At 37.1% G+C, this 22,600-nt stretch overlaps 1 protein-coding gene across 4 annotated transcripts in view; it reads left to right on the top strand.

Moving 5' to 3' along the window:
• Positions 1-22,600, top strand: part of dock1 (dedicator of cytokinesis 1) — a 224,234-nt gene that overhangs the window by 71,468 nt on the left and 130,166 nt on the right. For all 4 annotated transcript variants that reach the window (XM_079851388.1, XM_079851387.1, XM_079851386.1 and 1 more), the window contains exons 23-27: positions 1,325-1,433; positions 6,429-6,499; positions 9,888-9,994; positions 14,379-14,506; positions 18,849-18,944. In XM_079851388.1, coding sequence (XP_079707514.1) covers positions 1,325-1,433; positions 6,429-6,499; positions 9,888-9,994; positions 14,379-14,506; positions 18,849-18,944 — 511 coding nt within the window. The remainder of the gene's footprint in view (positions 1-1,324; positions 1,434-6,428; positions 6,500-9,887; positions 9,995-14,378; positions 14,507-18,848; positions 18,945-22,600) is intronic.

The following is a 22,600-nucleotide window of genomic DNA, read 5'->3' as shown; positions in this document are numbered from 1 at the left end:
CACCACAGAGCGCTGTGAAACACACTAATGAGGAGAGTCTGATCTGATTTACACCTGCTCGCGGTGTTCACCAATTCATGAACCCGACCGCACACGTCTGATAGTCGGAGATCCGCTAGACAGGGCTGCAATGAATATGATGAGAAATATGACAAAACATAAATAATTATCATACGATTGAGTAGCTATTGGTGTCAGACTGTAAAACTGGTGTCAAATATTAATAAATTTCAATGTTTGCTGCAGCCCTGATCAGCATGATTCTTATAACTTTTTTTTTTTTTTTTTTTAAGTTGATTGAAATCAGCATAAATAAATTTTTTATTTATTTATTTTGGATGCTGATTTAAATCAATAACTTGTGATTTTGAAAAAAAAAGTTTATTTTTTATTTTTTTTATTTTGCATTGTCCTTTTTCATAACAATTAAGCACATTTATCTCAACATCATCTCATTACTGTAATTAAATGATTTTTTTTAATGAAATGAGCATAAACTACAAGACATACTACCATGATATTTACTTACAATAGTACTTCAATTTTTGTTATTTTATTAATTGTAATTTTGCAAAAAAAAATTTTGGGGGGATTTTGGGATGAAATATGACCTTGGCACTTTTTTATGCAAAATATAATATCTTATATTTTGTTTGACTTTACGGTGAAATATGACCTCAGCATTTCTTCACAGTTTTGGTGAGATTTGTTTTTAAACTTTAAAAGTAATGCAGTTCTGCCATATGTCCCCTGTATTGTTGTAATTTATGGGTGTTAAAGCACTTCAAGATAATTAATGTTCAGCTGGAGCGTGAAGAATATTTCAATATATTTGACGGGCCATTAGTTAAGTGTGTGTGTGTTTTGATGGAGGGCTGGTCTAATGTAAATGCTCTGGATGAGGGTGAGAACGTCTGACTTCAGAGCACAGAAAGTCAGGTAGGGCTAATCGCATCAGCAAAGGCTGCGTTTAATGAATGCATGAACGTGGAAACTCTCCTGGTGTTTGTGTGGATCGCTGGAGTGATGCCGAGAAGGCCCGTCAGCTCTTGCCCTTCAAACTAGATTACAGAGCAATTCATCAGTCTGATCAGCCTGCAATCAGGAGCTAGTCTAGAGGTGCTAGTGAACAGGTGTGTGTGTGTGTGTTTGGAGTTTGATGCATTGTTTTTGATGTGGATTTGTATGGCTCCGGGTAGTTTGATGCCATGGATTTGCATACCAAACACATGTAGACCGGTCTGTTGGCTCTCTGATGATTTAGATGAAATGATTCTCGCCGCCCAAGCCCCTGATCATCAGCTGTTTGTGTGTTTTCCTTCAGGCTCTACGAGAACAAAGGCGAGAGTGATTTCATGGAGTCCCTGAGGAATCTCTTTACTTCGTTTAACTCCATGATGAACAGCAGTGCTGAGGGGACCGGCGGGGTCAAGGTGAGGCCGCTTTAGGAACCGCTTTCTGATCAGCTGAACATTTAAACGCTGCATTAGTAGAGCATAATGTTAAGCAAAAATGTTGTATCTTGTGTGACTTTTTCACACATACAGTATAACACAAAAGGAGATGTTTCTGAGAATGTTCACGCTGCTCTTTTACATACAATGAAGCCCTGCAAATGACATAGCAACATGATAGCAGTGGGCCAGTAGTTCTAGTATTATGAAGTGTGTCATTTGTTCATCTTTAGGATTATTTAATAATGACTTGTTTTCAAACAGGTTTTCAAACGTTTTTGTTGTTTAAACGGTTAGCCCCGCCCCAAACTCACATCATTGTGTGTGTGTGTGTGTAGATTTCCAGTCTTATGATGGCTTATGCAAGGAAAAATCTGAAATTTAGATCATTACTCACTGAATATCCCTGGTTATGGCTTTCAACGTTCATTTGCACATCCATATATTCACTGTCAGTTAAGAGGCGTGACAACCAATGGAATTTGGCATAATTTGTGCCAAGAATGACATAGTTTTGCATAGCTAGACTTATCGCAATAAACTGCCCACTGAGACACAAAGAGAAACTGATACTTAAGAGAAGTCAAACCATAGTTTTATTTTTGATGTGCCATTTAGGGACAGAAGATGTGTGTATACTCATCCTTTCTGTTTCCCTGACGGTAATAAATACTGAATAAAATACTGGAGTTATTAGACAAGACAAGAAGTAATAGAATATACAGTTGTGCTCATTAGTATTGAATTTAATTTTAATATTTAGTCTATCAACAACATGCCTTAACTCAATATTTCTCATAGATTTGATGCCACTAACCTGGAAAATCTAGAGTCTTTATGCTGCATAATTGAGTATATATTTTGAAAGAAATCAATACTATTAATTACATTATACATGTCTTTACTTCCACTTTTGATCAATTTAATGTTAAAAAATATTTTTTATTTCAAATAAATGCTGTTGCTTTTAAACTTTCTTTTCATCAGGATAATCCTGAAATGATCACGGTTTCCACAAAATATGAAGCAGCACAACTGTTTTCAACATTGATGATAATGAGAATTGTTTCTTGGGCAGCAAATCAGCCTATTAGAATGATTTCTGAAGGATCATGTGACACGGGAAATCAAAAGCACAGGAATATATTACATTTTAAAATATATTCACATAGAAAACAGAAAATTATAACAATATTACACAATGTTACTGTTTTTATGATCAAATAAATGCAGCCTTGGTGAGCAGAAAACTCTTTCCTTAAAAATCTTACTGATCAAAATCAACAGTCATAGGAAGAAGGACAGTCATACAGGAACAACATGAGCAAAATGTTTATCTGAAGGCTTTGTCTGAGGACGTCCTCCCAGAATGCTGGTCTGTTTCTTCTGGAGGACAGAAATATTGATGTTTGTGTCTTTCCTCTATTGAAGTGTGTGTTTGTGTGTGTCTCTCGTCACCTGACCTCCTCCTCTGTCCACTGTGGCTCTGGGTTCGCCCTCTTTAGCTTCTCCTCAAGGTACTCTATCTCTCCTCTTCTCCTTCCATCTGTTTCTCCACTCCTCCTCCTCCATTTGTGTGCAGTTTTTTTTGTCCCTGACCTTTCCTGTCACTTCTTTTTTGCATTAACACACCTCACCTCAGGTCTAACACACACACACACACACACACACGCGCGCTCTGGATCAGGCCCTCTGGACGGGTCGTGAGTCGGCCTGTAGTGATGCTGGTGTGCCGGTGGCCCAGGTCTTAGTGGTTTAGTCAGAAAGATAAAAATTGATGTTGTTAAGATGCACTTGTGAAACGGCAAGGGAAGGAATGTGCTTTCCTCTCCGCTAGTTTTGTTTGCAAGAGGAAAGCAAGAGACGGCGTGAGCTCACACTTATTTTCACATGGGCTCACACTTATTTTCAAACAGTCCGACAGTTTGAGCTTTGAGTTTGAGTTTTTTTACTGCACATGCTGGGTTCGTTTTTTCTGTTGTTTTAGAGGGAAATGAAGGTGAAGTGTGTCATCTGTTGACCTCTGTTGTGAACCAACTGTTAGCCTCTAGTGTTGACAAAAGGATTTGAAAATGATTATTTCCCAAACGCTCCCCTAGCCTGCTATTGGTTGTTTAAACAGATAGCCTTGGCCCAAACTCTCACACACACAAAATTATTTCAATTGATTTATTATTTATATTTAATTGATTTATTATAGAGATTGCATTTCACATTCTGATTATTTATATATATATATATATATATATATATATATATATATATATATATATATATATATATATATATATATAATATGTATGTGTATGTATGTGTATGTGTATGTGTATATGTATGTATAATGTATGTGTATGTATATGTATATGTATATGTATATGTATATGTATATGTATATGTATATATATATATATATATATATATATACATACATGTATATGTATGCATGCATGTATGCATGTATGCATGTATGCATGTATGCATGTATGCATGTATGCATGTATGCATGTATGCATGTATGCATGTATGTATGTATGTATGTATGTATGTATTTATATGTGTGTGTGAATATGTGACTTCTTATATCAAATCCAGTTTGTGATATTTTTGGTTATTGACCTACAAAATTGTAATCATCTATTGTTTCTAATTCTATGTAAGATGATTTAATATTATGTTCAAAATGATTTAGACATTTTAGATAAAATCGTTTTTTGGACTGATTTCTATAAAAAGAATGTTTTTTTTTTTTTTAATTATTATATTACTTTTGATTTTTACTATTGCTGTTTTTTTCTTTATCCATCTTATCAGTTCTTATCCATAACATAAATATAATTGTCAGTTATTGTTATAGTCCAGACGTTTTATTTCCTTACACTGCATATCCAGTCTTGTGAAAGTCTCTGTGGTTCAGCTGTGATCCAGACTCTCCGGCTTCTGAAAATGTGTTTGGCCGCTGCAATAACTTTCAGCGCAGTGCCAGACTATCTATGTAAAACCCTCCATCTGACTAGTGTTACAACTTCAAAAACACATCAATTCAAAAATACAAGTTACAACCTCAGATATTCACTTTTTTTTTTTTTTTGTAAACACTTGAACTCCAAGACCTCATTTCTCAGCAGACTCTGGGGTTAAATCAGAAGCTGTGTGGGCTGCTGGGAACAGAATATTTATCAAATGAGAAACTTCATATCCCATCCATCACTGCCTCTGTTGACTCAAATGTTCAGAGTTCTTTCAGAAGCCTTCTTTTTTTTATTTTAAATGATTTCAAAGTATGTCAAAAATGTGACACCGTGATGATGAAACAGGAAGGAGCCGTTTTATATCTAGATCTGTACACTCTCAGGACCACATTTCCAAGCGTGACTAAAATAAAATCCAACATTTATCAGCTGAATAGCAGCTTTAGAAAGAAGCTGTGAGTTGTGTCTTTTCTTTAATAAGTTTTAAAGCTTTCACATGTTGGTTTTTGCCAAGCCGGAAGTTTTCCTCAATTGAATTTTTTTGTTGGACCTGGAGAAAGATTCCTGTCAAACCCTGTCCAAGAAAACTGAAACTACCCAACTCCTAAACCAACCCTAAAATCTGATTGGTTTATAATAAAATTATAATAAAAGGAACACTTTGGTTCAAAGGATCAACATCCTTGTCGATACTGGAACAACTAAATAGATGTATATTACTTGGAGAAAGCAATCTCTTAAACATTTCCATTTAACCAAATTCTGCTAAAATGTGCTTGTGTAGTGATGTGTTTTAGATGGAAGGGTGTGTCATCTGTGATTGACAGGTGTCAACACTGACTATCACATGTTCTCCTGCTGAGTCAGACAGCAAACCATCAACATTTGATTTGTTAGAGGAATCAAATTAGTTTATTTCTATATGATAGACATTGCATTTCATATTCTGATAATCCTGTATAGTATTTCTCATTCTGATAATCCTATTTATTTATTTGTTAGATACGTTGTATTTCACATTCCGATAAACATACTTTATTTATTTATGTATTTTTACAGACATTGTATTTCAAATTCTGATAATCCTGTTTATTTATTTTTACATTGTTTTTCACATTCAGATAAACTTATTAAACTTATTAAAACTTATTTATTTACATGCTTACTAATTTACCTACTTATTTACTTACTTATTTATTTATTTATTTATTTACTTATATTTACTTACATTTATTTATTTATTTACTTACTTATTTACATATTTAATTAGGCATTTTGTTTTACATTCTGATTTTTTTTTTACATTGTATTGCATATTATTTTTTGTTTTAATTTATTTTATATATATATATATATATATATATATATATATATATATATATATATATATATATATATATATATATATATATATATATATATATATATATATATATATATATATATATATATATATATATATATATAGTTAGTCGGTTTTTATTTATGTTTTATTTTTTCATTTTATTTATTTATTTTTGTAGTTTTGTCCAGATGTTAATATTTGACATTGTGGAGCTGCTGCTGTCTGTGCTGCTCTGATATCTAGATGAACGGTTTGGCGGTAGTGTTATCGGGTAGGAGGAAACACACGTGTTCTTGGTTCACTGATCATCTGTGCGCTGGTTATTGACCGGGGTGTTGGAGAGTATTGGAGTGTTTGTGTATCTCTGCATGAAGTCCATCTTCCATTGACAGCTCACTCCTCGGGCCGTTCATCACAGCGGGGTTTGCTCTGAGCAGAAATAGACTGAGGAAAATCTGTCTCATAATCATTAAATACGGGTCTTGACAGCTTCATATAATTATTTAAACAATGTGATGTCACAGCACATTTAATCAGAAATAACACAATCCACAATTTTTTTTTTTTCTGTCTGTCTAACCATGACTTCCCCCCTTATTTAATGTGTTTAATGGAATTTTTAGATCATACTAATATATCCTTGTTTGTGTGAATTTCTAGGGTGCCGCGCTGAAATACGTCCCAACTATCGTCAACGATCTGAAACTGGTCTTTGATCCAAAGGAGCTCAGGTGAGTTTATCACGCTTGTGTCTTCAGGTCGTGTTCGTGTTTTTAGCAAATATAGGAGATATTCTTTAATTGGTTGCGTGTTTTAATGCTGCATGTTTGGTGTTTAAATATATTCAGGGATGCACACAGGCACAATTTAATAAAGAGCGAGTGTGTTGCAGCAGAGCTTTCAAAGAACGAGCAACAAATTGAAATAAAAGCTGATTAAAGAGCTCAATCCCACCAAAGCCACATCTGTAAAATAATTCACAAATTAATCTGTGTGTGTGTATATGTATGTATGTGCGTGTGTGTGTGTCACTTTTTTAAAATAAATGAATTAATGCATACTTGCAATAGTTTTGACTTAGAATTACCTTTATTTTTTTGTATTTGTATATTTAATTGATTTATTATTTTTATTTATTTATTTTGTTTTATTTGATGAATTTTGTTTATTTTTAATTTATATTTTAATTATACTTAATAAAAAACAATCCCCTCTAAAAATAAAGGAATAAAACAATATTGTTGCTCATCCTGCCATCTTGTCTCTTTCTCCTCTCCTCTCCACATCCCATCTTTTTCTTTTTTCATGCTCTCTCTCACCAAAAAACAAAACCCATTGTTATCCTCATCCTGTGTCTCTTTCCCCATGTTTCTCTCTTCATCCTGCTTCTTCTCTCTCTCGCTCTTTAATTCTACCTGTTCATCCTCATCCTGTCTCTCTCTCCTCATGCCTCTCATCTCATCCTGTTCCTCTCATCACGTGTCTGTCTCCATCTTAAGTGACTTCTAGAGGCTCTTCATGAAATCAGGTCTGAGGAGTGGAGTTCTCAAGTCTGATCCGCACGAGTTTAGTGTTCCTCACACAAGTTTCTGTGGATCTGATCCTCATTAACATCTTTCTGCCCGATGGAGTTTTGCTCGCATGTCATTATCATTACTGCGTTGCTTTGCTGCTCAAGTATTTCTCACACACTTTAGATTCCACACACACTCAGCACAAAGTGATCCCGTTGCCGTGGAGACGTGGTGGTCACTCGCCGATCCTGTCTGTTGGTCTGGATAATGCGTTCAATCCCTGAGTGGCATTTTAATGGAGTTAGGCGGGTCTTGTGATGGCTAAATTTACTACACACACACACACACACACACACACACACACACACACACACACACACACACACACACACACACACACACACACACACACACACACACACACACACACACACACACACACACACACACACACACACACACACACACACACACACACACACACACACACACACACACACACACACACACACACACACACACACACACACACACACACACACACACACACACACACACACACACACACACACACACACACACACACACACACACACACACACACTGTGAGAGATGACGGTATTAATCCTGCTTCTTCTTCTTTGAGGTTTATCTGATCATGGCCTTTCCTTCCCAAACCAATTTTTTGTAACAGCGGGAATCTTGTTCGATTCCCAGAGTAATTTGTGTTCTTGTTGTATTTTGCCTGAGATGTTACCGCATGAATGGAAGTATATGCATACAAAGTAGTTACATTTAGTCGCAGCCAAGTAATTCCTTAACTAGTGGTCAGCTGATACGGCTGATGCCATTTGCTGAATTGCAGGATGGTTGATGGTTATTATAATGCTGAAATATTATAATCCATTAGTTCAATGGTGTATTTAACAGCTAGTTAGTCTCAAATGTGCCGGATAAACGCTTCAGCTTAGAGACCCATGTGTGTCCTGACTGAAGTGGCCTCTCACTGTAATTCTCCCACTTTGCAAAGCCTCGTTCTGTTCTTCCCTTCTTTTCTTCCCTTGTTCTTTAATGCTCATGGTTCTTCCTCTGGTGGAGAGTTAGATGGGGTTAAGAGGATTTCAACCCCTCCTGTGTCTCTTCAGTCTCTTCACCACGTCCAGCTCTGCCAGAGCAAACCATTAGCTTCCCCTTCCCCTTTTCCTTATCTCTTTTATTTCTCGGTGTCCTGATTCATTTTTCTCTTTCCTTTTTTTCCCTTTCTCTTTTCTTTTGCCGTTTCCTAATCTCTTGTGTTTCCCTTTTTCTTGGCTCACTTTTCCCTGCCCTTTTCCTTTTCCCTCTTCCTTTTTCCGCTTTTACGTTTGTTTTATTTCCCTTTTTCTTGGCACACTTTCCCCATCCTTTTTTTCCAATTTTCTTTTTTTTCCTTTATTGCTTTCCTTTTCCCTGTTTTATTTCCCTTTTCATGACTCAATTTTTCCTTGTCCTTGTCCTTTTCCCTCTTCCTTTTCCCTTTTCTTTTTCTTATCGGTTTTATTTTCCCCTTTTTTGACTCCCTTTTTCGTTTGTCTTTTACTTTTCCTTATCTCATTTATTTCCCCTTTTCTGGACTCCCTTTTCCTCCATTTTCTTAACTTTATTTTCCAGTTTCCTTTCCTTTATTTTCCTTTTCCCTTTTTTATTTTCTTATCCTTGTATTGTTTTCTTGGCTCACTTTTCCCATCCCCTTTTCTTTTTTCTTTTCCTTTTCCTTTACTCTTGTATTTCTCTCTTTTTTTCCACCTATTACGCTCATTCACCTTTCTCTTTCCATTTACTTTCCTTCATATTTCTATTCCTGTTGATATAATATCGGGTAAAAGGGACTGTTGTGCAATGTTTTATTTATGAAGTTTCACCGTTTAATGTGCAGAGACAGAAGTAAGGAAGTCATTTGTATGTTAAATCTCCAAAAAAAGTATAAACACTGACACTGATACTTCAGATCAGGTTGTGAATCTGTTTGTTTGAGCATCCTGAACAATAGCATGTTTGAGACTGTCTGTTTGACTGACCACAGGACCAGTTCAGGAAATGTGTTTTGCTCTATTCACTATCAGAGCAGACATATGACTCAAGGCCTGGTTAGTGCAGAATGTGTTAGCATTGCACTGTTTGCTCACAGTTCATTGTCATAGAAGTGTGTTTGCTCAGCAGAGAGGTCGAGGGTCCCACACACAGACCAAACAAACGCTGAATGAGGCCATCTCTGAATTCTGTCATCGTCTGCCATCGACTGCTCTCATCTTGCTTTCATCAAGAGCCAGTTCTTTCCACAAAATGAACCACTGCTCTCCTGTTGTGCCCTGGGCTTGTGTGTGTGTGTGTGTGTGTGTGTGTGTGTGTGTGTGTGTGTGAATTCAGATGAGGACAGAGAGGTATAGCCCACGGCACTTTGCATGTTTTAGATATGAGCTGTCACTTCAACAGCAAGTGGAGATGAGAAGAGAGGGATGTTCAAACGCACACACATCCAAAGACATCTGTTAGTGTTAACTAAGTTGTAGTTGTGCAGTTAAAAGCAGTGTTAACCCTCCCTCCATGTCTTTCTCTCTTTCTCCAGCAAGCTGTTCAGTGACTTTATACTCAAAGTTCCTCTGGGGCGTCTGGTGAAGCAGAAGTTGAACTGCATGATTGACATCGTCCACAGCGACCTGTTTACTCAGCATGGTACGTACACAGACAAACACACACACTCAAAGATTGTCTCTAAAGGTCACTGTCTGACACCAGCTGTATGATGGTGTGTTTTTTGCTGGTGGTTGTGCGACGTTGTGATTGGTGTGTTTTCTGGAAGCGCATCTCTTCTGACGGGTAAAATGCAAAGCCTTATGAAGATTACATGGTTGCCCACGTTGAATATTCCATCCATCCATCCATCCATCCATCCATCCATCCATCCATCCATCCATCCATCCATCCTTCCTTCCTTCCTTCCTTCCTTCCTCCCTCCCTCCATCCATCCATCCATCCATCCATCCATCCATCCATCCATCCTTCCATCCATCCATCCATCCATCCATCCATCCATCCATCCATCCATCCATCCATCCATCCATCCATCCATCCATCCATCCATCCATCCATCCTTCCTTCCTTCCTTCCTTCCTTCCATCCATCCATCCATCCATCCTTCCTTCCTTCCTTCCTTCCTTCCATCCATCCATCCATCCATCCATCCATCCATCCATCCATCCTCCATCCTTCCTTCCTTCCATCCATCCATCCTTCCTTCCTTCCTTCCTTCCTTCCTTCCTCCCTCCATCCATCCATCCATCCATCCATCCATCCATCCATCCATCCATCCTTCCATCCATCCATCCATCCATCCATCCATCCATCCATCCATCCATCCATCCATCCATCCATCCATCCATCCATCCATCCCTCTCTCTCTCTCTCTCTCTCTCTCTCTCTCTCTCTCTCTCTCTCTCTCTTTCTTTCTTTCTTTCTTTCTTTCTTTCAGCAGGAATCCGGATAATTCTCATGAATATTTGTGCATTTGCATGAATGATGCCGTATGTAAGGATGGTGTGAGTGTGTAAGTCATGTGCACCAGTTCTCTGTCAAACTGAGTTTGTTTAGTTACAGAAATGTGTTTGTGTTGTGTGCATATGTGTGTTGTGTGTGTTTGGATGCGTCCCAAGGGGAAGTGTAGTGTTAAAGCAGTGACATATGGCAGCTCTGCGGGTCGATTGTAAGTAGATGCACGTCGTTCAGCAGTAATTATCAGTGGATGTGTCTCCTGTTCTGACTTAATTAAATCACTCATCACACGTCCATGCACTGTCTCATGCACTTCAGTCTCTCTCGCTCTCATAAGGAACAACATAAAGAAATCAGGATTTAATGAAGAAGAGTAAGATCATTTGATTCATTTACAAGTGTAAATAATTGGATAATTTGATAAATAATTTTGAGCTGCGAGCATGTGCAACATTAGCTTTGTATATACTTTTTTAACACAGCAGGATAAATGCAAGTTAATTCATAACTTAGAAAATTCAGAACAGAATATTGGATATGAAATAATGAAATCACTAAAGACATTTCCACAACTAGGCCTATAAATCATAGTTGAGGAATAATAGTAATGTTGTTTACCCTGCTGACGACTCTTCTAGATCTGTTGCAGTGCTTTATAAGCTGCTGCTGGTCTTTCTAACTCGCTCGTTTTTGGCACCAGTAGTCTGTGGAAAAATGAGATTTGAAAAGTTGTTGAGCTGTAGATCTTTTTGTCGTGTCTCAGTGAAGGACTCCAGCACACGCTTTCCAGTGCCAACTGCTCCACTGGAATAAATTACCCACAAATGGGCTTGTCTAACCTGAACAAATGTGTTGAGCGCGCTCGCGGCTGGTGTCACTTCTTTTGGTTTTTCTGAGTAATGTGTGTGTGCGTTTCATTGTACTTCAGCACAGATTTGTCAACTTCGATTTATTGTAAACAAAGATTTAGCTAATGTAAACTTCACATGACTGTTGACTCATGCAAATGACATGTTTCTAGAAGATTTCAGGTTTCGTTTCTGTCTAATGAGCGTTAGTCTGATGTTAATGTCTGAATTCTGTTTGACAGCATGCTAACATGCCGTTTTAATGGTTGTTTTCCAAGGCGAGCGAGCATGACTGTTACTGTCGCTCATTCCTACAGTTGCTGATCTGGACCAAAGTCGAGTCTAATCTAGTCTTTAAATTGGTGCCACGTGTCAATATGAAATCATAGAGCCCCATAAAGCCTGTGATTGTGCTTTTCACTTAACATTATGACTGCATTTATTCATTCATTTATGCAGTATTTATTCTTTTTATTTAATATGTTATTATCGTTGCCCTGCAGTCGATGTTTGGAGGACAGAGTAAAGCATGTCACTGAGTTCTGGATCAGTGTCTTGGTGACTCCTGAAGTCTGTTTCTCCCTCTGAACACACATGCGCTAGATCAGGGTTCCTCAGACTCGGTCCTGGAGGGCCGCTGTCCTGCAGAGTTTAGCTCCAACACTGATCAAACCCTGCGCTAGATGAATGTTTTCAGTCATGTGATGTCAGCCTTCACTCCTTCAAAAAACACTTTTTATACTTTTTATATCACTGACACTGACCATTTCTGTCTGACTGAACAGGAGTTTGAAAACAACAGTCTTGTTTTCTATTCTTGTTCTTTGCTCTTTATAAATGTAACGGGAAACTCTGCTTTCATGAAAGCAATATATCCCTCAGTGTGCTGAGCTGTAGTAAACCTGCAGACTGATCTGTGCTTTGAGGACCTGATTGATTGATTGATTGATTGGTTCGTTCGTTCATTCGTTCGTTCGTTCGTTCGTTCGTTCAAATGCATGCATTCACACGGCTACTTACCACATAAACAAGTTAGTGAACAAATGAAGTTACAGTTGCAGTTGTTTTATCATGCAAGAAGAGAGAGAGAATGTTGGAAACATTTGACCGCAGAATGCTCTGATTGCCATGATCATAATCAAATATTCCAACAAGCCATGCAATATGAATTGATTTTTTCATGAACATAACTCTGCAAACAAAACAGAAAAATAAATTGATGGCACAAAAACTGTCAAACTTAAAATTCTGCAATGTTTCTTGGAAGCGTGCATGATTTTAACGTGTTATTTTCATAACAATTTTTTATTTTTGCTCAGTAGACTTGTAAAAATCTTGCCTTGTATTTAAGCAATTTCCCAACACTTGGAAATTGCTTAGACATCGAATCAGTTTGAAGCCAAGAATTTTGAGACTGATTTTAATTTTTTCTATTTTTTTTCAGTGTGCATCAGACAGGTCACAACATTTCTGTGAATTGACCTTCTAGAAACATTTATTCATTTGGCAGATGTATAATTTTTTTTTTAAATGCACAGCTCGCTGCTGATGTCAGATGCTGTGATTTATTCTGCTGTGAACCTGATTTTAATTTTGGCTTGTGAAGAGATGTCTCAAAGTTCACGGGCAGGTCAGTTATTTAATGCATAAGCGTATTGTGCATGCACTCGTAAAAGGATAGTGTGGTTTTATTTGCACGATTTTAAACTGGCCCGAACAGCATGACAAATGAGCTTTCAGGAAGGCCAGCGGGAGTTCCTGTGTGTGTTTGCTCCAGTAATGTCTCTAATTGAACAAAAAAAATACTCTCTCACAAAGCCCCGCCTCCTACGTTGATAGACAGATTCTGTGCCACGCCCCCTTAATACATTATTTTATTTATTATGATTTCTTCACTGTAGTTGTGCAGCACATGCCAGTCTCTGCACTTTAAAGTGAAGTGTGTGTTAGTGTGTCTGTGTATGAGATGTTTGCTCTCTAATGAAGAATTAGAGATATTTTGTTAAAGCCTTTTATTTAGCAAATTTTTGGCCATATTTTAGCCAACTGTTCCCAAGTGATCCACTTGACAGTGCATAGTACACATTTATTTTTGTTTCTTTGTTTGTTTTGAATATATTATCAAAATAGTTCTGTTTTTTTTTTAATTCAGCGTTTTTATATATATATATTTATATATTTTTTTTAACTATATTATTAATATTATTTTATTTATTATATTTTCATTATGATCAGTGCCACTCATCTGCTTACATTTGTCTAGTCACCAACAAATCAATGTAATTTTTGCATCGAGATATTATAATTTCATTCATATTTTGAATTAGATTTTGTTCACATTTTCCGATTGCATTTTAATTTCAGTAAAAGTTTTAGTAATTTTGTTGATTTAGTAATTTTTGAGTTAAAAAAATATATATATTATTTTCCATTTCAGTTTAGTTTTAGTTTAGTTTTGTTGTAGTTTCATTTATAAAAATAACCCTGCTACAAATAGTACAGATTCCTTAATATTTCGTGGTTATTTTAAATATTTCGTGTTGCCATAGCATACTTTTTTAAAATTTTTTAACATTTAAAACTTTTATTTTATTTTCATTTAAAAAAACATTTTTTTTCCATATTCCTTTGTTGATTTTATTGATTGGCTAAGTAAGTCTGCCTATATGGTCACTTCAGGTTGTGAAGGGAGTATTTCACCTCTGTGTGTGTGTGTATAGACTGCAGAGAGATCCTGTTGCCTTTGATGACGGATCAGCTGAAACTTCATCTGGAGAATCATGAAGAGCTGGACTCCTGCTGTCAGCTTCTCAGCAACATCCTGGAGGTGCTTTACAGGAAGGACGTGGTGAGAACACACACTCACACACACACACACACTCCCACACTCCCTGTTTCTTGAAGTTCACACTAAAATCCAAGTCTCCTAAAAACTACGACTGTGTATTGCCAATAATCCAATGCGATACTTATCAGATACAGGGGTTAGGATACGATATATTGCGATACTGTAAAATATTTTACGATATTTCTTGTTTTCTTATGAAGAGTATGTAATTTTCAAAAAACGGTCATTAAGAACACACCACCATATGCATAAAAACTGAGCAAAAACTTTGATTTAATCAAAACAGTGGATCTGGATTTGCATTTATATTACTAATCACTATTTTGTGCAATCCAAGTAAAGAGAAAATAGTTCAATTAATATATATTCTTGAATCATACCAGAGGTTCACAGTATAGCAGTTTTTTAATTTCTCAAGTATTTAATCAGAGAAAATGCATAGTTCACTCCATGACTGCATGGCACTGTTTTTTTTTATTTTTATATATTTAATACCGTAAAGCTTCTTGCTTTAAAGCATCTACATCTATTGAGTAAAGTGCTATATAAACATGCCTTGACTGGAGCTGATGCAAACATATCCACATCACTATGATCAGACGCTATCTTGCAGATTTTTTTTCTCACGGCTGTCATTTTTGCTGGGTTTATTTTGTTATTGAGAGGAAAGAGTACTGTACATATTTGTATATTCTATCGAAACGCCACTCTCAGCAGCGCGGATATGTGAGCTCTCAGATTCAATGTGTTTCCTGAGTATTGGAATTTAGCATGGCTTATTTTGCAATCGACTCTTGTTGATCTCCTTAGTGGTTTCTTTATAGTGGAAGCCAAAATGAGTCCACACTTCAGCACTGCACACCGTGACGGGAGCCGGTATGCTAATGCTAATGCTAACGTTCTGAGATAACACTGCCATCAGTTGGTCGGGTTATAACCGAACACAATTCCACTGAACATGAATCTTGGAGGTAAACAAATAAATATCAAGACAGTATCACCAAATATAATATCGCGATATTCACGTGTATCAAAATTTTTTTCTTACAGCCCTAATAAAATCTTAGCGTTTTGTGACGGAAATAATTATTACTTTAAAGTCTAAAAAGTCAAGTATGCTTTTACCAGGTTTGAAACAACATTGATTGGCTAATTGGCTAATCTTTATCTCATGTCCTCCTTTAACTTCATTGACTTGTATGTGACCCAGTCAGAGATGCGAGTTTATTTAATTAAAGTTAATTAATTTCTGGCTCTTATTAGGACTGTTAATTGGCCTCTTCGGTCAGCACTCAACTGCACAGCACTTCTGGATATCTGCCCAGTCAAAATGCTCTTCTCCAACATTTGATCAGTTACTGCCGCCATGATCAATACAAAACTTCCACAAATGTCTCTGTTAGATGAAATCTCCTCTACTTTAGAGTAAGTGCATTCTGTGATTAGCCTCATTTGCATAAAATATTTTAAACGGGTGCATTTAGTATTTTGGGTGCTTTTGAAAGAGTATGATGAAATACTACACAGTAAACTGCATATTAAACTCTGCATAATAACTTTTCTTTAATTTGGTTCTGTCTCCCCATCTTTACACTAGGCTTATTACAGTTAGCTAAATATATATATGAAGAGTTCAGATGCAAAAGCTTCTAAGTGCCATCTGAAATTTTCTTCTAGAATGATCATTTTTATCAAGCTCGTATATTTAAGTTCAGTAATTTCACTTAAATGACAATCATTTCCATTGCCATTTAAGTGAAATTACTGAATTTAAATATACAAGCTTGATAAAAATGATCATTTTAGAAGAAAATTTCAGATGGCACTTAGAGGCTTTTGCATCTGAACTCTTCATATATATATCTCGAATAAGGACAGATGCTGTCTTTTGTCGTGTGAAGTGGAAAGGCGGCTTAATAGGCGCACACCCATTTTTTTGGCGGCTGGCTTGACCGTATATTTTCAAACCGTGGCTCGCTTGACCATAGTCCGGTGACCCCGATCGTGCCAGACCTGCCTTCCCTTTCCATAATACGCCTTCCGTTTCCATTATACGCCTTCTGTTTCCACTATACGCCTTCCTTTTCCATAATACGCCTTCCTTTTCCATAATACGCCTTCCGTTTCCATAATACGCCTTCTGTTTCCACTATACGCCTTCCTTTTCCACTATACGCCTTCCGTTTCCACTATACGCCTTCCTTTTCCATAATACGCCTTCTGTTTCCACTATACGCCTTCCTTTTCCACTATACGCCTTCCGTTTCCACTATACGCCTTCCTTTTCCATAATACGCCTTCCGTTTCCATAATACGCCTTCTGTTTCCACTATACGCCTTCTGTTTCCACTATACGCCTTCTGTTTCCACTATACGCCTTCTGTTTCCACTATACGCCTTCCGTTTCCACTATACGCCTTCTGTTTCCACTATACGCCTTCTGTTTCCACTATACGCCTTCCGTTTCCACTATACGCCTTCTGTTTCCACTATACGCCTTCCTTTTCCATAATACGCCTTCCTTTTCCATTATACGCCTTCCTTTTCCATTATACGCCTTCCGTTTCCACTATACTTTCTTTCACACATACATACATTATTCTCTTACATACACATTTTTTTCAGACATACATACATGATGATAACAGTTGTGCTGTTTAATATATTTTTTTGGAATACTTTTTTCAGGATTCATTGATGTGTAAAACGTTAACAGCATTTATTCATAAAAACAGCATTTATTCAAAATAAAAACATTTCTAACAATATAAATCGTTACCATCACCTTTTATCAATTTAACGCATCCTTGTTGAATTAAAGTACTAATTTCTTTAAAAAAAAAAAGTTATTGTTCCCAAACTTTTGAACGGTAGTGTATATTGTTACAAAAGATTTCTATTCTAAATAAATACAGTTCTTTTTATCTTTTTATTCATCAAATAATCCTGAAAAAAGTATCTCAGGTTATAAAAAAAAATATTAAGCAGCACAACTGTTTCCAACATTGATCATAAATCATCATATTAGAATGATTTCTGAAGGATCATAAGACACCAAAGACTGGAGTACTTGCTGATGAAAATTCAGCTTTGCATCACAAAAATAAATTACATTTTAAAGTATAATAAAAAAAGAGAACCATTATTTTAAATTGTAATAATATTTCATAATATTACTGTTTTTTTGTTTGTTTTGTTTTTTAACTGCAGGCTTGATGAGCATAAGAGACTTCTTTCAAAAACATTAAAAATAGTAATGTTTCCAAACTTTTGACTGGTACTGTATATATACACACACACTGTGTATACACTGTGTATAATAACTAAAACTGAAATAAAAATGAATACCCTAGTATCTCAGTGATATTAAAAAAACACTGCTTGACACACACACATATCCATACGTCACTGATTCTCCCACTGCATGGTGCTGTGGGTGAAGCATCCTTTGAACCATTGTGCGAGTGTGTGTGTTTACTTGATAATTGAGCATGGGTTGCGTAATACACACGTCACAGTCGAGCATAGAGCTCTCTCGTCGCTGGTTGGAGATTAGCTGCATCCTTTGTTTAATAATTGACGATCTGCTGTGTGTGTATCAGGATCCCCACTAACAAACACACACGCCTCAGAGCGACGGGATGCGATGCAGTTTATTTTACACCAGTGAAATCTGAAGAAATATCTTTACTATACTAATTCAGTATCTGTTAATTTAGTATCTTTCTTTGACTAGTGAACACGGCACCAGCTGGGCAGCGTTAGACCTTGATCACACAGATTCCCTGCGGCGCTGACTGTGCAGAAAACTTTATAGCTCAGTTCAACACAATTATTGCCATCATTAATAGCTTTTGCCCAAAGCTAATTAAACTACAGTACTGTTCAAAAGTTTGAAGTCTATTTTTTTGTTTTGTTGTTTTTGAAAAGTCTCTTTTGTTCATCAAGGCTGCATTTATTTGACCAACAATTCAGTAATATTAACAGTAATATTGCGAAATATTATTGCAATGTAAAATAACTTTTATATTTGAATTTATTTTAATATGTAATTTATTCCTGTGATCAAAGCTGAATTTTCAGCATCATTACTCCAGTCTTCAGTGTCACATGATCTTTCAGAAATCATTCTGATGATTTGCTGCTCAAGAAACATTTCTGATTATCATTGTTGAAAACAGTTCTGCCTAATATTTTTGTGGAAACCCTAATAGAGGTTTTTTTGTCAGTTCAATAGTTCATTCTTCCCCCATCACTGAATGTCACCCACCAGAGATGTGTTTAATGTTGTCTTGTGTGGATAAGTCATTTATTTGTGGTATATTTCTGTGTGTCGTTTTAGGGTCCGACACAGTGGCACGTACAGATCATAATGGAGAAGCTTCTGAGGACAGTAAACAGGACTGTGATCTCCATGGGACGAGACTCTTTTCTCATAGTAAGTGTTTCTCTTCGTCACAGGGTTGTTCCTCTGGGATGTGCTGCATTTTTTGGCTTTCCTGTGTCCGTGGTTAGTAACAGTGTGTTCTACCATATCAGTGCAATCGGACTGCTGTCTGCAATCATCAAATGGCTCCACACACACACACACACACACACACACACACACACACACACACACACACACACACACACACACACACACACCACACCCACACGCACGCACACACGCACGCACACACACACACACACACGGTCACAGTCAGGCTTTGTTCAGACAGGCAGCAAAAATCAATTTTTTTGGCATTTCTGATCTCAAATCCTTTGTTTTTGTGGTTTGGACAGAAAATAACACCATTAAGCTGAAGTGTGTAGTTTCTGTGCTAGGGATGTCCCGATCCGATCACATGATCGGAAATCGGGCCCGATCACGTGTTTTCAGACTCGATCGGAATCGGACGTTACCTCCCGATCAGGACTCGGATATATATATTCTCATTATTTTTTAACACATCAATATTTATGCGGTGGCACAGAGTTACGCCGGTTTCACATTGCACGCGTTAGTAAGCAGCGCAGGAGCAGTGCGTATGGTGAGCAGGAGCAGGACACGCGGGTTTTGCTTTCACACTGGCATCGTTTGTCACGCGCGGCTGAACCGCGGGTTGTGTAGGCTACAGACAGAGTAGGCTACTCTGTAATGGATAAGTTGGCATTGCTTTTTTTCGTTTTCAAATACATTTAAGAGAAAAGACTTGTCAAGAAGCTTATTTTATTAATAATTTCATATATATAACTTTTGTTTCATCTTTGATTTTATTGTTATGGCAACAAGTTTGTTTTTGGACATTTGTTTTCTTTTTAAATTGCTGTTGGTCATTTGATTGACTGTTTAAAACACAATAGATATCATCAATGCACTTTTTGGATAAAACTGCGGTGTATTTTGGCCATGATCAATGTATTGTCACTTTAATTCAGCAAAAGCGGCGCAGCAAAAATAGACTCGGCGCCGAAACGATCGCGGCACTGCTGCTTCTGCTCTGCTACGCACTGCCGCGCCGCCTCTGCGCGCGGTGTGAATGCTCTAAAGCCTGGTTTAATCTGGTAACATGGGCGGCGAAAAAAAAATACGCGCTGCACGCTCTGCTAACAGTGCAGTGTGAAACCGGTGTAAGAGTCAGGAGTGCAGTTCCTAAAAGCACATTACTGGCTTTGCAAACACTGTAGCACTTTTATTTTTAAAAGTGAAGAATTTATGTATTTGATTGTTCAAGCTACCTCACAGAAGTGCTCTGTTTGTTAACAGAGTTGTTGAATGTTAAAATAAGGTGAATTAAATAAAAAATAAGGAACATCCTGGATCTGTTTTTTCGCTCTTCTTTATTCTTTTTTTATGTATTAAGTATCGGATCGGGACTCGGTATCGGCAGATACTCAAAATCAAATGACTCGGACTCGGACTCGAGGGCAAAAAAACCTGATCGGGACATCCCTATTCTGTGCCGCTAGTGCTACCATACAAAACTACAACAACTGTTTACAGACAGGTTTCCCAAACACTCACTCATCCTCCATTGGTCACCAAACTGATAGCCCCACCCCTAAACTCACACCATTGGTTAAACCACTGCATTTGTGTGCAGTGTGAACACCGCCTCTCCACCTAATGTGTGTGTGTGTAAATATGAGCCATTGTAAATATTTCTCTGTCTTTTGATCATTGTTGATCTGTTCATTTCTCAGTGTTTGTGTTGATTTGATTTCACCATGCTGTTTGTCCAGATGGTGTGAATGTGCACTGTTTTACAGCTCCTGTGATCCTGTGATTGCTGTGTGTTTGCCAACAGGAGCACACATGGCTTTATTTTGCTGATGTTTTTTTTAATTTAATCCTGTCTGAGCTGATCTGAGATCAGGTGTTAGGGGATAGTTTAACTGTTAGAGAGCTTTAGGCTCTTGGTAGTGGCTGTCCTTGTCTTTTACAGCCACATCTCTCCATATGCATGCTAAATATCCCCCTTCTTCCCCCTCTTATCCACCCATTTATGTGTTTAAAGGAATAGTGCACGCAAAAATGAATATTTTGTCATCATTTACAAGTCTTCATTTCATTCCAAACCCATATGACTTTCTTTATTATGTGGAACACAAAAGATTAGATTTTTTTCTTCCTGCAATTATAGTTAATGGAGACTGGAGTTTTCATGTTTCAAGACAAACAGCGAAAGTAGAGATGGACCAACTTTAAAATTCTGCTCAATATTGATAATTCATGTTATTATTTTTTTTATGACCATGTGTGTGTATACAGTAGAGCCTGTGGCTAGTAAAGCCAAGGTCATGGGTTCGATCCCCTGGTGCAATGTAAGTTGCTTTGGTTAGAAGCATATGCCAAAATGCAAAAATATAAAAGTAATAAACATTTGCAATCTGATGAACACATCATCAGAGAGGAGAAGAGATGTCTCTGCAAGAGAGAGGGGGAGTTACTTTGAAAGAATAATGATGTAGATGGATAAATCATTTATAATAAACACTACAATATTCTATTAAAAAAAATCAATTTTGATTTCATGGTGAAGTCACTGGATTGCTGGATCTGAATTGGCAGCATTTCACCATATGTGTTTACAGCCATATGCATGAATACACTCTTTCTACCCTGTTATGTTGCAAGGTCTCCAGACACTCAAATCCTAATGGTCATGTCATATAATGCCCATTCACTGCTCTCAGGGTACATATACTCTTCTCTGACATTTGCAGTAAATCCCTCTGTCTTGTACAGGGAAATTATGCTTTTAACCAAAGCAACTTAAGCCAAAAGTATACTACTTTTTTTTTTAACGTGTACGCTGGCGTATCCATACAGTACAGTCGAACGCGTAGCCTTTCAAAAGTATACTATCATTGGCTATCAATGGTTGAAATTTTGGTTGAACCATTTTTAAACCATTTCAGAGCATCGAAACCTCAAATAGCAACCCCTGCTTTGAGACATGTAAAAATGTCATTGTTTAATGCTGAATTTCAGTATCTGGAGGTCTCAGAATTACAGATTTGTTTCTCTGTGATTTTGAATATGTATGCTGTTATGTACAGGCTGAGCATGTTTAAGAATGCATATGTTGCAGTTTCAGTTTTCAGGATTGTGTGTAGATTGATAGTACATTTAGTGTGTGTGTGTGTGGTCTCTGTTGGCAGCTCTTCCACTGTGACCTTGTTCGTCAGGGCTCTGTTGCTTAGATTCAGATTTATGCATTAACTTTTCTCTGTGGTTTTGCTGCATGTGAGTCTAGAATTCAAATGAGTCTGATCAGCACAGCCACACACGTCCTGCATGCTGATGTGCACTTACAGTAAAGCAAAACTTCAAAAAGTCTGAATCCTACAGATCGTTCTTGATTATCAACCATGAATAATGTGTAATTGTGTGGTTTGTTGGAGAGGTACTATTGGAGAGAGGAGTGCTTGTATTCACAATTTGACAGTGTAACGAGTCTCAAGGTCCCGTGGATGGAGGATGCCAATTACAGAATATTTTAGAAACTTGACGGAGCTATTTTGACCTGGGCAAGTAACCACCGACCTAATATACACCAATGCAACCAAAGCAATGCCCTGTTTCTAGAACACCCTAAAAACCACTCA

This window comes from Squalius cephalus, assembly GCF_949319135.1.
Source record: "Squalius cephalus genome assembly, chromosome: 19".
Taxonomy (NCBI): domain Eukaryota; kingdom Metazoa; phylum Chordata; class Actinopteri; order Cypriniformes; family Leuciscidae; genus Squalius; species Squalius cephalus.
This window is presented reverse-complemented; position numbering and strand designations above follow the sequence as displayed.